We start from the raw sequence: 16,397 nt of genomic DNA on the forward strand, positions 1-16,397 counted from the left end.
TTTGGAAAGGTTCTCAAAAGTAACAAACATGCAGCACGTCACTTGATTAAGAACATGGGAGTAAGAAGTGCTTGTGTCAGTAGCTGATAATCATGAGTAAAAGACATGAAACAAAGAGCACTTTGTTTTCATGTCCAGCTCGTCCCCCCTCCTGTGAGTCAGAGTGAGCAGCAAGTTCAGCACAAAACTCTCTGTATCGCTATATTTTGCTTTCGGACATTTTGCATGTGAAAATCCACATGATTTGAAGATATGCAAATAGCTTGTTTATCATACAATCAAAATATGTCTGATAATAAGGTATTTTAGTTTAACAAAGGAGTGATGTTCAAATCATGTCTTCTGATGAAGACAACAACAGAAAGCTCTTGAAAATGTAGTTACTAGACCATAACCTTTTGAAAATGAAATTTACATAAAGAAAGCTACTTTGAACTGCTTCCTTATTCATAAGGGGTGCCCACAGCAGATACAGTGCATCCTGAAAGTATTCACAACGTATCTCTTGTTCCACATTTTGTCATGTTACAGCCTTATTTTAAAATGGATTCAATTTTATTTTTCACTTTAAAATTCTGGACACAACACCCTATGATGACAAAGTGAGCAAAGGCATCCAAGAAAGAGTCTCCAGTGTGACGAGTTGGACAGCACCATATCCTTCTTTTTCAAGTTGTATCATAAATTTACACTGAACTTTTCTAAAAGCAGAACATCACTGTTGCTTTATGTCCACGGTAAATTATGCATGAATTAGCTTTCTGATCTTCAGACTTCTCTGTATCAGAGCCGGCAAGAGGCATAAGCAGACTAAGCAGACTACAGACTAAGCCTGTATTAAAATATCTCAGGGATTAAAGTTTACACTGATAGAAAGGGCAGTTTCACTGGTTCGGCCCACACAAGGTCAAAGTGGGCTGTTGTGTGGCCCACAACATGAAACAAAAAGGGGGTTTGACATCCCTGTGCTAGATTTATAATACAGAAATAAACAATCATGGGCAATATATAGTCAATACTGATGGTGGATGGCTTTAGCTGAGGTTGGGGGTGCTAATTCATAATTCAAATTCTGCTTAAGGCTGTAAAACCATTGGACTGGCTCTGCTCTGTGTAATGAGTCCAAATATGTTGTCATGGTCCCGAGTCTGTGGACTCAGTGGTTTTGGTTTTGATTATTATCTTATGTTTTAGGTTCATTCTTGTTGGGAATTTCTTGGTCTCAGGTTTTGTTTCTGTTTCGTATTTCGAGCTCCTTTTGTTCTGTGTCTCTGTGCCTGCCCTGGTCCCACGTCTTTGTGTTCCCTCCCTGTTGCCATGTCTTGTGTTAAGCTCGTGTCTGTGCATACCTGTTGTATTTCCTGTTTTACTTTGAAGGTCCTTGTCTTATGTCAGTGTGTTCAGTTTACGTTTCCCCTGTCTCGTCAGCTCTGATTTCTCACAGCTGTTGCCCTCCTGTATCCCATTCCCTGATTGCCCCTGTGAGTATATAAGCCCTGTGTTTTCTGCTGCTTGTTGCTGGTCCATCTGTGTTGTCTCCCCGTGTTTCCGCCATATGTAGGTTTCAGGTCAGTTTTGTTAGTTTTCTCAGTTTAGGTTTTTCCTAGTTTCCCTGTATGCCATTCTCTGTTCTTCATGTATCCTCTTTACCTCACTAGGTAAAGCTCACTCACTGCATCTGCGTCAGTGCCTGCGTTGGGTCCTTACCACAACCCCACACGTCTGCCATCGCAGCCGTGACATATGTCGACTCACCATGACTCAGCTGTGTCTGAATAAAACGAAAAGTCTCACATACAAGGTTCAAAGTTGGCTTACATCAAGTGGATTTATAAATCATAATTTAGCCCATCCATATTCATGGATGCACTGTGCCAGGCATGTGCAGAGGCAGGGGCGGAGGGGGCTTGAGCACCTGCCCCTTTCCTCTTATGGTTCCAAGTGCTGTCACCGATCTTTGCAATACAGAGGAGAACTTCACCCCTGAGGTGAGTCACACTACTGTTGAAGACAGCAACACAGCTGTCACAGCTGCAGAGCTTAGTGTGAAGGTTTCGACACAAACCACAGAGGCTCCACACACACTCTTCAGACTTGAAAACCACTAGAGAAGCTGATTTGGAGGTCCAATGTAAAAAACAGCAGGAGGAGCTCGAACAACAGCTCCTCAAAACTCAAATCTAGAAGAAGAAGTTGGAAAACACAAAAATAAGAACAAAGAGCCCACTGTGAGTTTGCAGAGCTCAAAGCAAAACTCTGCGCCAGCGAGGCTCTTTCCAAGAAAAAGGATTTGAAGGTCCAAAACCTAAAATATGGGTTGGAAAAAACCAAAGCTTCACATCGAAGCAAAACCAGGAGAACACAAACATCAAAAACCAACTCCAGAAAACAGAAAAAGAAAATATCTTACTTCAGGAGTCTTTGCAGGCTCTGCAAGACACAAGAAAGAAACAAGAAAATTAGTCCAACATTGCCAAACAAGACAATTCTCAAGCCCGGTATGAGACAGTACAGCAGTCAAGTTCAGAAAAAGAGGCCAGTGTTAACAAACCAGATCAAAACGAGACACTCCAGGAAAATCAGCAAGATTCTCTTACCCATAAAAAATCTCACCCATAAAAAATTACCATCGACCAATCAAGTAAAAAAATTCGATTACCAAAACATCTGAAGTGTGAACATTTAATTTTGTTTTATTTAAAGAGTATTTAAAATGTTCGTGTCCATTACAATAAATTAACAGCAGAAATAAATATGTTTACAGCCTGGTTAAAAACTTTGTTCTGTGAATAATAGCCACTGTATCTGTGCTGTTGATGCTTTTTGGAAGCACTCCTAATAGAATCTATCAAGTAATATGCTTTGCTCAATGGTTCATGGCATTATAATAATCATGGATTATTATAATTATGATATTAAAAACACACACACACTGTATTTTAAAGAAAATACATTAAGAAACAGATTATATTAGATTCATATTTCAAAAGAGTCAAAAGGCTGATTTTACAGCAGCAACATTATTGTATCTCTACGATTTAAACATTTAATAAGCTTTCTGCCTTGCGCAGAATGGATAGCCAAACAAATTGAATCATCATAAATACATTATTTTATATGTATTACTTTTTTTGTTGTTGTTCTTATTACTTTGTTATTTTAGCACTAGGAATTGTCACAGCTAGTGGGGCGAGCCGTGTGTAATTTATTAAAGGACCCAAGATGCAGGCACTAGTGATGTGAGTGGGCTTTTATTGAGGAGGATGACGTACAACAAAAGGCAAAGGATGGCGAGAACAGAACCGACAAAACCTAACTAAAACTAAGAATAAAACAAATCTGAAACCTAGAGACACAAACGGAGATGCAGGGAGATGTAGACAGATGCAGGGGAACCACACAGGATGACGGAGGGAGATAACGCAGACGAACCAACAACAGGCAGGAGAACACACAGGGCTTAAATACTCACAGCAGTAATCAAGGGATGGGAGACAGGAGGGGAACACACCGGGGAGAAATCAGAGCTGACAAGACAGGGGAAATGTAACCTGAACACACTCACATGAGGCAGAGACCTTCAGAATAAAACAGGAAACTCACAGACACAGAGGACCAGACAAGACACTGAACTTAACAGACAGATTCACGAGCAGACACAGGGACACCATGGACAGACAGAGGGAACACAGAGAAGTGTGAGCAGGCAGGCACAGAACAGAAACCTAACAAATGGCAAACCCTAACAAAAGACATAACCAGAATAAATAAGAACATAGAATAATATAAGGAAACACAAAACACTGAGTCGTCAGACTCAAGACCATGACAGGAATAAATAATAAGGGATCAGCACGATGGTGCAAACTTGTGGCCATAGTATATACAGTATGGAGAAGATGTAAATGTCATTGTGCATGTGTGTGGGCATCTTTTATGGATATATAATTATTACTCAAGTATTTAAAGAGTAATAAACACAATTGTAATGGTTTGGTTCTTTAACGTTTTTCTATCATTACTCTATTATGGATTAGGTGCCAGAGTTGTTAAGTGTGGATAATTAAATAATACATTAATGCAACAGCAAATCGTGCCTTGTTCTCAGATGGACAGCAAGTTGAGAGTGACAGATCAGATGTGGAGATGGAAGTAGGGAGAGAGGCAAAGAGTGAGTAACAGACAGAGCCTAGTTTATTTCCCACCGTTTTTAAAATATGTTGCATTAAGGTTCCAAGCACTGTTACCGATCTTTGCATTTTATTATTATCCCATAACACTTGTTTAATCAGCCACCATGTCTACAGTCTCAGATCAACACAGCCCTGCCCTCCAGCACTATCAGGAGCAGCAGCAACCCCTCAACACCAACATTGAACCCTATCAGTAAAACACAGGCTACATTCCCCCACCTGATGACAGTGATATAGTATGATGCGATTCCATATTATATTCCTGATGAATGTGCGTTGTTGGTATTCAGCCTGGTTCTATGTGCCCTTTGTTAACATTGAGCACCTACCCCTTCAAACATCTGTGCACGGCCCTGCACTGTGCAGAATTGAAGATGTTGTTTGTAAAAGAGGAAGAACCTGTTAAAGACAACAAAGAAGCCTGAGATTAGCACGAGATTCACAGAATCACATAGCGTGCAGTAGTTGTGTATGCATAAACCGAAGAACCGGATCAGAGCAACAGCGTGTGACCGCCCGGTTCGCCCCGCCCACTTGCTCCGCCTGTCCCCCTCCACCGGCTCATCTCCCGCCTTCGTGCAGACCTCCGCTCCGCTGCAGAAGCTACTGTGTCTTTCGGCTCCATTTGGTCTCAGAAAGTGATTCAAAATGCCAATGACACTGGCTTACTGGGATATTCGTGGGGTAAGTGGAGCTAAAAAACTCCGTGTGTGCAGCCCGCAAACGGCTGAACCTCCATCTAATCGACAAAAATACCGATTTCCCGTCTTATCATGGCCATTTTTCTGTTTTTAAACCTCGGTGGCGTCTAACCTTTAGCGGATAGCGTTAGCGTGTTTAATTTTTAAGATGTGTAACTGTGTATAGAAACTGTTTGAAGCTCGCTAAGTTATTATGTAACTGCAAAACAGCCGGCTCGGCGTCCCTTTACACAAACTGTTATCTTTGGCAGTGTAGCCTGATAGCTGACGTGTTACGCTATTTAGAGCCGAGATGCTAGTAACATTTGAGGTTACATTATTCAACGAGTCAGACTTTATGCAAAACTAGTGTAGGGTTAGTTATGTGGGACATATTCATTTCTAAACCTCTTACATTGTCAAAGCACAGGGACGTGTGCACACAGTGCCAGGGCTGCTCGTGTGGGCAGAGTTCAAGTGTCTAAATGGTTTCAGCTGTCTGCAAAATCTCATGAATTTCTGCTCTTCCCATTAATCTAGACTTACTGGCATATGAAGTCATCTGAACAAGCCACGAGAGCTTAATCTTACAGCCTCTCGTTTAAAAAATAAAGATAATTATTAGTTATGTTCACGTTTTTTCATAAGGCATGGGAATTTTGTGCAGTTTGCATTACAGAAGGCTCTGCAAACTCTGTCTCTTTGTGGCCGCTTTAAATATTTTTCGTAATTAATCTAGAGCTAAAGCTGATGATACAGCTATAGAGCTTCTTTATTCACAGGGGGGTTGTTTGAGCAGGTAGCTGAGCACATGTTGTTCTGCAGTTTTTGCACCTGGGGCACTCTTTGGCACAACCCCAGAAGGGATTTGTGTCTCCTCCTAGGGCCGAACCAGGGATCTTTTGTTTGTTAGACAAACTTGTATAATGCTGTAATTTTAAAGAGTAGAGTAAAAGTCAATGTAGCTGACCTGAAGATTTACTTCAAATATTTTACTTCGGGTTTTGATTATTGGAATCATTTTCATGTATCATGGTTTATATTTGCAGTAGTCTTTCCTGCACCACAAGTGGAGTTCAAGAAGTCTTTTACCTGTGCTTCAATTAGCTATAATCGTCTCAATCTTGGATCAATCCAATTCTACATGCTCCATTAAAAGTTACCTCAGGACAAGGTGGTGCAGTATAGTTTAACAGCCATATATTACCTATGTATATGAGTAAAACTATTTTAAAAAACCTTTTTAAAAAGAGGTTTAATTTTATTTTGGTTTAAGCTGGACAGAACTTCCACATTTGTGCTTTGCTCTACAATCAGGTTCACTATTCACACTTAGGAGGGCTCTGTCAGTGTCTGTGTTCAACGTTCACTTCTAGTTCAACACCAAAAGAAGCAGTTGGAAGCAATTGACTTGAAAGTTAATTATGTACAAAGTTAAGCTGCTAAGGAGGCAGACAAAATAACATAACAGAAATAATACAAACAAAATCCCAAAATTGACCCAGAAAATACCCATCTGAACATGTGCTTTTTCTAATAGCCTAAACTGTCTTGGCAAGTCTTTTGTCTTTTCTGTGAGTAACTCTAGGTGGAATTAACTAATGGCTACTAGTGTAATCATAGAGAAGTGTTGAGCCATAATGATCTCTAATTTCATATTTTTATTTTATTTCTTTTCTTTAATATGGCAAAGAATTGAGTGAATTAGGGATCCAATTGCAGCTTTAAACCTGGGTGATGTTTTGAAGCTGGCGTGACACGAGCCAAACTATAGTGTCCTGGGCATGTACAAGCATGTGAAGAGTTTTCACAGGGCCAGGTGCAGTACTGTAAAAGCTAAACTTCCCAAGGGTGAATGTCCCAGTAAATTCACCCCAAGGTCACACCGTGCCATTCTCAGAGAAACTGCAAAAAGCCTTAGAGCTACATCTTCAAGATTCTGCAGGCTTCAGTGAACATGTTGAATATTAAAGTTCATGAGAGTATAAATGGGAAAAAGACTGAACAAATGTGTCTTGTTTGGAAGGGCTGACAGGAGAAAATCTTTTCTCTCCAAAAGCATCATCACAGTAGGGCTTAAATCTTCCAGGTTATAGCTAAACAAACCACAAGACTTCTGAAATTATGTCCTTCATTTACGAAAATGTGCATGGAAACATTCTTGCCCTCTGTAAATTTGGGATAAGATTCATGAAACGTGTACACTGGCCCATTTTGCTTGTACCACAGTAAATCTGTAAATTACGTAAGTTAAGTCCGATGCATGTCCTCTGCCCACATTCTTATGCAGACTTTACAGTTCAGAGGTGCTAATGTACATTTAAAAAAATCTCTTAACTCTGATTTTTGGCTTTTTGCAGCTTGCCCAGCCCATACGCCTCCTGCTGGAGTATACTGGGGAAGAGTACGAGGACAAATACTATGTCTGTGGGGAAGGTAACTTATCATTTCAGCCTACTGATTTAAAGGGGGGAAAAAAACTCATAACTTTCTAATTAATTAATTCATGTCTCACAGCTCCAAACTATGACAAGACCTGCTGGACTGATGTAAAAAACAAACTTGGACTGGACTTTCCCAATGTAAGAGTTTTTTAAAGTGCGACTAAAAATTCAATTGTGAAGAATGCAACAATCAGCTAACATTATTATTGGAATTTATATCTCACTATAGCTACCCTACTTGCTGGATGGAGACAGGAAGATAACACAAAGCAATGCTATCATGAGATACATTGGTCGTAAGCACAACATGTGTAAGTACAGTAGCGTGCATTTATACCACATGAGCATTTTGTTTGAGAAGATTTTTTTTCCAAGTTATATTGTAAATCAATGTTAAACTAATATTACTGTTAGTTTCTTTATTATTTATGTGAATCTTGTAAACTTTGACAACAGGTGGAGAGACTGAGGATGAAAAGGTTCGAGTGGACATCATTGAGAACCAGTCAATGGACTTTAGAAATGGGTTTGTGAGGCTGTGCTACACCAACTTTGTGAGTGTTTAATTAAAAATAAAAATATCCATAAATATTCTTTGAATTCCCTAAAACTCCACTAACGCTAGTGTCATCTCTCTGGCTTCTTCAGGATGAGATGAAGCCTGATTACCTAAAGATGCTTCCAAATACACTAAAGCAGTTCTCAGATTTCCTCGGAGATCGGAAGTGGTTTGCCGGTGACAAGGTATACCTGTCCATAAATATGAGAAGAGTCTTGTTTTAAAGCTGCGTTTACAGATTTAAATTTAATAGACAAACTGGGTGCAGAATTTGACAATTCAAGGCTCTTTTTCTCACTCTAAATTATGCATGGTTATTGATATGAACATAAATTATTTTGTTAGTTGTGCAGAGAACAACTTGTGCTTTTTATGCTGTGCTAGCTCATCAGTATTAGTCAGGATGCAGCCTAAATTTAATACTGGTTCTTAAACTGATTTATAAATAATTGGAGGAGAAGGTGAAGCTGGCAGTAAGTTTGTGGATAGAAAATCAAAGTGTTGAACTTTAGTGTTCTAGAGCTTCATAAAGCTGCAGAAGTGTCTGATTCTCTGCACGTTTAACGTGGCTGGTGACTTATTGTTTGATTTATACTACAGATTCTGTTACTTCTAACATGTTTATGCAACTTTTCTTCACAACAGATAACTTTTGTGGACTTCATCATGTACGAGCTGTTGGACCAACACAGGCTCTTTGATTCCAAATGCCTGGATGACTGCAAGAACCTCACAGACTATTTAAACCGTTTTGAGGTGAGAACAGTCAAAGTCTTTGCATTAATGAAGTAATTTAACCTTTATTTTTTTACCTTTCTTTGTCTGGTGTTGGCTCTGGAGTTGATTTCCTTTCGTTTCTTAAAACTCCAGTGTTTTTATTTTAATCAACGGCCATTATGTCATTGCAGGCTCTGGAGAAGATTGCCACATACATGAAGTCACCAAGATTCATGAAGGCTCCGATAAACAACAAGATGGCCAAATTTGGAAACAAATAGTAAATAACAGTGCCTTTTATGCCCTAGAAAATTCATGAAAAATGTTAATTAATGAAACTGTCAAATTAACACCAAAGTCATGACTGGAAAAAAAAGTGTCATTTTGCTCTCTGACGGGTAGATTTGATGGTGTTTAATTACGTAACATGCCGTTTGTAAAACCATTAATGATTTCAGATTTGGGGTGGTCGGGACTAATTTGTACTGAAACATTTCTAATGAAAGCACTTATTGTTAGAATTTATAACTTTTTTTTGGCACATTAAAGTGAATTTTGTTCTGACTCTTTGTTGGTGTTTCAATCTTAGCGTAATGTCCTGCACAGCAAGTCGCATCAAAATGTATCTGATGTAGTTTAATGCAGCACAAGAGCAGAAAATGCATCCGATTCTTGATCTGAGCCATCTACTGTCCACTGAAGCCTCTTCAGAAATGGTTTCTGTGGAATTGTGGCTGTCAGGGAGTCATTTTTTAAGGAAGGGGGGATTTAGGAAAAAAAAATGTATGGAGGCAGTTCTGAGAGGTATAACAATGAGTGCCTATAGCCATCTGTAAAACAGTGGAAGCTCTGTCATGGTTTGGGGCTGCATCTCAGCCAGTGGTGTTGGAGATCTTGTCAAAATTTATGAGGCATTGTTAAAAACAATGTCTCAATAGAGAAGAGGACAAAAGGCAGCCAATATTGAAATAAGTGCTCTTTTAAGAAGCCTGGAGAACTGTTCCTGAAGACAAGCAAAATTACAAAAAAGCTCTAAAATATTTCCAAGAATTTGATCTTTTTGTGTCAAAATGGTTACCATAATTCTGACATTTCTTTTGTTTGTCGTGTGACAAATGTTGAACTAAACATTCTCTACATTTTGCATAGTAAATCCTACATCTCTGCCCAGCTCTCATTAACACCATCATTAACATCTGAAATGAGTACGTCAGAGGGACAGCTCAGGTTGAGCAGTTTGGAAACAAAGTTAGAGAAGCAAGGCTGAGATGGTTTGGACATGTGCAGAGAGGGTATCGTGGATATATTGAACAAGGGATGTTGAAGATGGAGCAACCAGGCAGGAGGAGAAGATGAAGACTACATAGAAGATTCATGGTTGCAGTGAAGGAGGACATGAAGACGGTTGGTGTGAAACAAAAGGATACCATGGAAGAAGAGGGTGATTAGAATATTGAACTGTCTGTTTTTCTGTATTTTCACAGTTTGCAACCACATTGTGTCATATTTCTTTACAAGCTTTCATAATGTTAACAGATAATAAAGTTTGCATGTACACTGGCTCCAACACTGACTGATCAAAGATGGAAGACATCTGCATCAACTGTACAAAGAGAGGATTTCTTGCAATTTTAGCAATGTTGATTAATAATTTTGTAAAGGTAGGATGGAGGGTGGAAGTTCAAGGCACCAGGAGTGCAGGGCATATATGGATGACTGAGATGTTACATGAAAGTGTTCCATAAGAGTGCCAAGCAAATAAAGGTTGTAGAGACCATATACGAGTAGAAGGCTGCCAGAGAGATAGAGTAGACTGAGATAGCAGGCTTTTATAACTTGAAATAACATGACAGGTTTGGCCACCTATCTGAAAATAAGCAAAGAAAAACAAGGAAAGCAAGCTACAGCATGAAGCCATTAGGGTCAGATTACTTTTAGATCAACAAAATACACACTTATGCCTCTGCACTAGCAGTAATATCTCAGTAAAGGCTTAAAAAAATATATTCAGATTGGGCACAAACACTAACGTGGACTCAAGGACAAACTGATTAGCATGCAGCGGTCAAAGATCGAAATCATCATGACTGCGCAAAACAAATAACTGGCCATAAATGTGACATTAACATTTGACATTTTTTTTACTCTTAACTCTTTTACTACTTTTAGTATTTTACATTTTATTTTCCATGTCAGTTACTCGCTGATCATTTCCTTGCAGGTTTTATAAGTCAGATTAAGACAATGTTAAAAAAAACTGTCTAGTAACTGGGACACGACTAGGCAAAACGTGGAGCTTCACCATGACTCAGCTATCTCTAAAGATAAATAAGAAGCTTAATTTACAGTCAGGTGTAAACCATTAATTAAACACCAGCATGTTTTATTGTTTAAAAGGACATCTCAGCACTAAAGAAACAGATAACGTTCTAAGACAGACTCAAACAGATGTAAGCGTAACGTTGGTTATTTTCCACTCATTTTGAAGGGCCTGGTACTTTAGTGCATAGTTTAAAAATGGTGGTTTAGTTTAAGATATTGTAAGGCCTCCCAAAACCATTTTTGATAGTTTGTGTAACAGTTTGGGATGCAGCAGTAACATCCTGTTTATACAGAGGTGACTGATTTTCAGTGTTTATTATGAACATTAACAAAGTCTCCACTGATTGTTTGAGACAGTTTAAAATTACAATCACATACAGCCTGACTTAGTAAATCTAAGACTACAAAATGAGATATTCAAATATAATTTTATTGGCTTTTCTGTTTATATTATCTGTCTATAGTGAGTCTCTTCAAGTTCATTAAAAGGTTTTGATAAAGCAATTTTAACCTGCTCCATTAACATTTTTGTTTACATGTAGCAAATAAATTTACAGCGAACAGACAGAAACTTAAAATGCTAACACACCCAGTCCTGAACTTTTTAACGTAATAAATTTTTGGTGCTGCAAAAATGATGGATGAGGTGGAAAGCAGCCAAACTGGTTTAAAATGCGATATAACGGCCATTTAATAATGTCCATAGTCAAAATGGAGATCGTGGTTGAATAGTTGTGGGACCTGGAGGAGGCCCCGAAAATTCTCCATCTTCAGTATTCTTCAAGTATTCTTACTCTCAGAGCAAATGCATTTAGAAGTGGTTTCTAAAGTAACAAGCATAGAGGGCATTATTGATTAAGAACACAGGGAGTAAGAACCACTTGTGCTAGTAGCTGATAATCATTGGAGCTCTGTGGAAATAAGACAGAGCGAGTAAAAAGATGTGAAACAAAGACTGCTTTGTTTTCATGTCCAGCTCATCTCCACCCCTGATGTGGGTCACATTCTGCAGCAAGCTCAAACCAATTATAAACCTCAATCTCTTCAAAATTAAAGAATTAAGAAATGCATCAAATTTTGAGTAACGTATCTCTGAGTAATGGTACAGTCAGTGACGGATGCTGATCCTCTCCCTCCGTGTTCAGTCCTTGCACAAGTTAAACCAGCGTCAAATCCACAATTTTTTTGTTTGTTTGTTTGTTTTTTAGGGAACTGAAAGTGAGCCAACTCTACAAACTCCTCCTTTCAGTTTGGGTCCTGGTGTCATCAGTATGACTGATTGTTCAAAGCATTGTGTGTCCACCCAGAGACATGTACGTGCTGTTTGTAAAAGGTTCGGTAATCCTGGTTGTGTTTGTTAAAAATACACATTACTGGGACTTCTAAGTGCCTTTTCTTATGTTTGACTTTCATTGTTAATAAGAATGAGTAGAAAATATGACCTGACCTGTCAGCATGTATTGGACACAATGAAGACAGGATTTATATTTAAGTTACGTTTCGCGTTTAACAAAACGACCCTTTGTTTTATCGAAGGTTTTATCTGGCACGAGAAATTACATCAAGATTACAAGCCTGTAGACTAGCTTGTGCAAAGTCTGTCCTCTGATAAAGACAGTACTGTAAATCTGGCAACTGGACTGTGACTTGGCAAAAATGAACTTCATATCGGTCTTCCTCTTGTTCTTTAGATGTCTGCGAATCCCAATTTGCAGACTCACCGTGACTCAGCTATCTCTTTGATAACAAAGACAGATTCATACATAGTCTGTGTCAATCACTGACGAGTCTCATGCAGGGCAGATTCTTAGTGGAGGATATTTGTTATCATATATTACGTTATCATAAAGCATGCAGATGTGTAGATGAAGCGTTTACATGAAAGGAAGACATTGAGAGCAACACACACACACACACACACACACACACACACACACGCATGAATGTCTTCACAGTCCAGATTTATTGTATCCGTGAACCAAAAGATAAGAGAAGCACGGCCCACCTGTTGTCCCCTTTTATAGGCTGCAAACACCAGCTCACCAACCACACTTTGCACCACCGCAGCTGCCCAGGTCTCCCTCAGCTACATTTGGAAAAGGGATTCAAAATGACAATGATACTGGGTTACTGGGATACTCGCGGGGTAAGTTCTACTTTCATTGTTGAATTAAAGAGCTCCTAATTTGAAACAAATCCAGGAAATGTTGAGTTTGTATTTACAGTGTAATAAAGTCACCCTAAGCGTGCAGGGTCAAAGGAGGCTGACTGATTGTTGTAGCACTGCTGTTTAGTTATTATATCAAACAGAGCTAATAAAAAAATCTAGATTATCTTCAGCAGCTGAGGTAAATAAATGTACTGTCAATAAAACAACTGTTCCTAATTTTGACCTTTTTAACAGGTCCAAAAGATATAATGAGGTTATTTTGTTGCCTTTTATTTTTACGCATTAAAGTAACCAACCCTTTAAGATGGTTGCAAGGCGGTTTTCTTTCATGTTATTTCATGTTAGAGTTGACTCTATGAACACTTTGATGTAATCAGCTGAAATTTGCAAAAATGGATTGATGTGGATCAAAAGTTTTGCAGGTGACCAACCTCCTAATTTCTCATCACACAATTCATTTTTAATAATGAAAACTGCATTCTGCCAAGAGCAGCACAAGTTATGTCCTCCAAAACGAAGAGAACCAATGACGTATCTACACATAACACAGTGTAGGTTTTACACGCGTGTTTGGCATGGCAAATAGTGATGTGTCGGTCGTGAACGAAATGGTTCTTAGAGCCGGTCTTTTTAGTGAGGCGAGCCGAAAGAGCCGGTTCTCTAAAAAGAGCCGGAAATCCCATCACTAATGGCAAACGTCTGAAGGAGAATTGATGAAACCTCCGTTAGAAGCTAGAGTAGTTTGACTGTGGTTCAGTATGTGTGATCTCTGGACCAATACAGCCCAGGTGCCTTATTCTACCTTATAAATAAGAAATTTGTCTAAAAATGGATGTGCAGAACAACGCAAATCTGTAAGTTATTGAAGTTACTGCTACTGTGCCACCTGCGTAACTGCGCAAATAATCTTTTTCTTGCGTTCCATGTGAGACTACAATTATTTAAGTCAGTACTGCAAGATTCCAGTTGCTATCCAATTGCACACTTTCAAATACTCTAGCAGTATACTAGCAGCAGCGGCCGCAAGCCTAAAAAAACACAGATACGTGTGTCTCACCTGATTATTGGACATTTGCAGCTTGGCCAGCACATCCGCCTCCTGCTGGAGTACACCGGAGACAAGTATGAGGAAAAGCAATACGTCTGTGGGGAAGGTAACTAAGCATTTTAACCCAGTGATACAAATCTGTCATAATTCGGGCTGAACATCGGGTTTACTCACGTCACGTTTTCTTACGCAGCTCCCGACTACGACAAGAGCCAATGGACTGACGTTAAATTCAAACTTGGAATGGACTTTCCCAACGTAAGAGAGTTTAACCTGTAAATATAAAATTATTTGGAAAGTTTGCAAATTTAAACCATCGGCTAACACTAATGCTGCAATTCACATCTCACCATAGCTACCCTACTTGGTCGATGGAAACAGGAAAATACCGCAGAGCAATGCTATCATGAGATACATTGCTCGTAAGCACAACATGTGTAAGTTTTAAAAATTTATAACAAATGAATACTTTGTTCAAAAGAGGCGATTTCTTTGTAGACTTTTACATTATATTAATTGACAAACTAATACTGCCAATGCTTTTAAGTAACTCGGACCTCTAAGGTGTCGTTTGATAACAGGTGGAGAGACTGAGGATGAAAAGATCCGAGTGGACGTCCTGGAGAATCAGGCCATGGACCTCAGGCTTGCCTTTATTAAGCTGACCTACTTAAACATTGTGCGTGTTAAATTTTAAATAGAAAGAAAAAATATTCATTTTTATAACTGCTAATTTCTACTAAAGCCAATTTAATTTTTCTGACATCAGGATCAGAAGCCAGAGTACCTGAAGAATCTGCAGTGTACACTGAAGCAGTTCTCGGATTTCCTCGGGGGAAGAAAGTGGTTTGTTGGTGACAAGGTATGCTACTCCATAAACAAGAAAGGAGAGTCTTTTTATGAAGCTGTGCTTGTATTTGCTTTGTATTCAGTGTCCACACTAGGGGGCAGAATTTGAAAAGAAAAGAAAATGATTTTCTGTGTAGGCTGTTTTTTCCACTCTGAAGTGCTCATCATTGTGGATGCAAGTCTAAGCTGTCACCTGTGTCTGTGGGACAGGAGTCAGGGGGGATGTTTGCATTGCAAAAATCAAACTGATGACTCTGCAATTAGCCGTTAACACATTTTATTGCCTGAGCCAAGACTACTATGGAAGCTTGTTAAAACCACTGGGAGAAAATGCCATCTATCAAAAGTCAGGTTATTATTTCAATAGTCCAAAAGTTGGAGTTTGAGTTAATAAGCCAAAGTTTGTATTTGTAAATGGCAAAAATGTTTTTTTTTAAGTGGTAGAAACAAACTTCCATAAATACCGGTTCTTGATAACACCTGGGCTGTTTAGAGATGATTAGAGAGATGAAAGCGAACCAGACAGTAAGTCTGTGGATGGAAAACAAAATGTTGAACTTTGATAGGTTATAAAATTTCGCAGAGATGAGAGGACTGGCCTTCTTTAAGTTTAATGCTGCTCATGAATTATTGTTTGATTATACTATAAATTCTGCTGCCTTCAACAGATCACTTTTGTGGACTTCGTTATGTACGAGCTGTTGGATGAACACAGGGCCCTCGAGCCTAAATGCCTGGAGAACTTCAAGAACCTCAATGATCTAATGAAACGTTTTGAGGTGAGAAGACTTCAGTGTTCATCAGATACCATCAGTGCAACTTACACTTTGTATTTTCTCAAATATATACTACAAAGTTATTCAGTCACTGTGGCTTCTTTCCCGGACTCCCCATGTCAATGACATTACTGAAACTCACCGCTAGGTAGTTTTTTCTTTGTTTTTTAACCAGATGTCTTCCTATATCATTGTAGGCTCTGGAGAGGATTGCTGCCTACATGAAGTCACCAAGATTCATGAAGGGTCCGATAAACAACAGGATGGCCCAGTGGGGAAAGTAACAGGGTGCTTTCATAGCCGAGAAAGTCCTGAAAAATGTTAATTAATGCAACTGCTGAAATAACATCAATGTTAACTTTGCTTGTACCCTGTTTTAATCACATTGCACTGCCAAAAATATTTTCAAGCCATTCCTAAACTCAGTAATGGTTTTAAGTTTGTGGGGGAAAAATAATAATTTGCACTGACATCATGAGGAAGTTGAAGTGAAAGGATTTTCCAGTGAAAGCACTGATTGTTATAACTGAACACATTTTTTTAAACAGATTAAAGAAACTGTTGTTCTGACTTTTCTGTTTTGGCGATTCAGTTTTTTCACGTATAGCAAGCAATGCAAAAATATAGCAGATATAATTT

General features: G+C 38.9%; 2 protein-coding genes across 2 annotated transcripts; both read left to right on the plus strand.

Moving 5' to 3' along the window:
- The first annotated feature begins 4,736 nt into the window (after nucleotides 1-4,736).
- Nucleotides 4,737-9,157, plus strand: LOC146363866 (glutathione S-transferase Mu 3-like). The gene is made up of 8 exons (XM_084917848.1): nucleotides 4,737-4,877; nucleotides 7,234-7,309; nucleotides 7,391-7,455; nucleotides 7,547-7,628; nucleotides 7,774-7,871; nucleotides 7,966-8,061; nucleotides 8,522-8,632; nucleotides 8,785-9,157. Exons 1-8 carry the CDS (start codon nucleotides 4,842-4,844, stop codon nucleotides 8,872-8,874), a joined length of 654 nt encoding a protein of 217 aa, XP_084773974.1. The 5' UTR covers nucleotides 4,737-4,841; the 3' UTR covers nucleotides 8,875-9,157.
- A 3,868-nt stretch (nucleotides 9,158-13,025) lies between these two features.
- Nucleotides 13,026-16,231, plus strand: LOC146363867 (glutathione S-transferase Mu 3-like). The gene is made up of 8 exons (XM_084917041.1): nucleotides 13,026-13,061; nucleotides 14,164-14,239; nucleotides 14,327-14,391; nucleotides 14,489-14,570; nucleotides 14,715-14,812; nucleotides 14,903-14,995; nucleotides 15,651-15,761; nucleotides 15,956-16,231. Exons 1-8 carry the CDS (start codon nucleotides 13,026-13,028, stop codon nucleotides 16,040-16,042), a joined length of 648 nt encoding a protein of 215 aa, XP_084773167.1. The 3' UTR covers nucleotides 16,043-16,231.
- The last annotated feature ends 166 nt before the right edge of the window (nucleotides 16,232-16,397 follow it).

Source organism: Perissodus microlepis, chromosome 20, assembly GCF_051167445.1.
Source record: "Perissodus microlepis isolate ML-2025 ecotype Zambia chromosome 20, ASM5116744v1, whole genome shotgun sequence".
NCBI classification, from domain to species: Eukaryota; Metazoa; Chordata; class Actinopteri; order Cichliformes; family Cichlidae; genus Perissodus; species Perissodus microlepis.

What these genes read in the sequence shown, in the direction of transcription:
- LOC146363867 (XM_084917041.1), top strand. Translation starts at nt 13,026, where the DNA reads ATGACAATGATACTGGGTTACTGGGATACTCGCGGG. An exon ending in AGCTGACCTACTTAAACATT is followed by an intron (nt 14,813 to 14,902) that starts GTGCGTGTTAAA and finishes TTCTGACATCAG; the next exon opens with GATCAGAAGCCAGAGTACCT. An exon ending in AGTGGTTTGTTGGTGACAAG is followed by an intron (nt 14,996 to 15,650) that starts GTATGCTACTCC and finishes TGCCTTCAACAG; the next exon opens with ATCACTTTTGTGGACTTCGT.
- LOC146363866 (XM_084917848.1), top strand. Translation starts at nt 4,842, where the DNA reads ATGCCAATGACACTGGCTTACTGGGATATTCGTGGG. An exon ending in ATACTATGTCTGTGGGGAAG is followed by an intron (nt 7,310 to 7,390) that starts GTAACTTATCAT and finishes CATGTCTCACAG; the next exon opens with CTCCAAACTATGACAAGACC. An exon ending in TTGGACTGGACTTTCCCAAT is followed by an intron (nt 7,456 to 7,546) that starts GTAAGAGTTTTT and finishes ATCTCACTATAG; the next exon opens with CTACCCTACTTGCTGGATGG.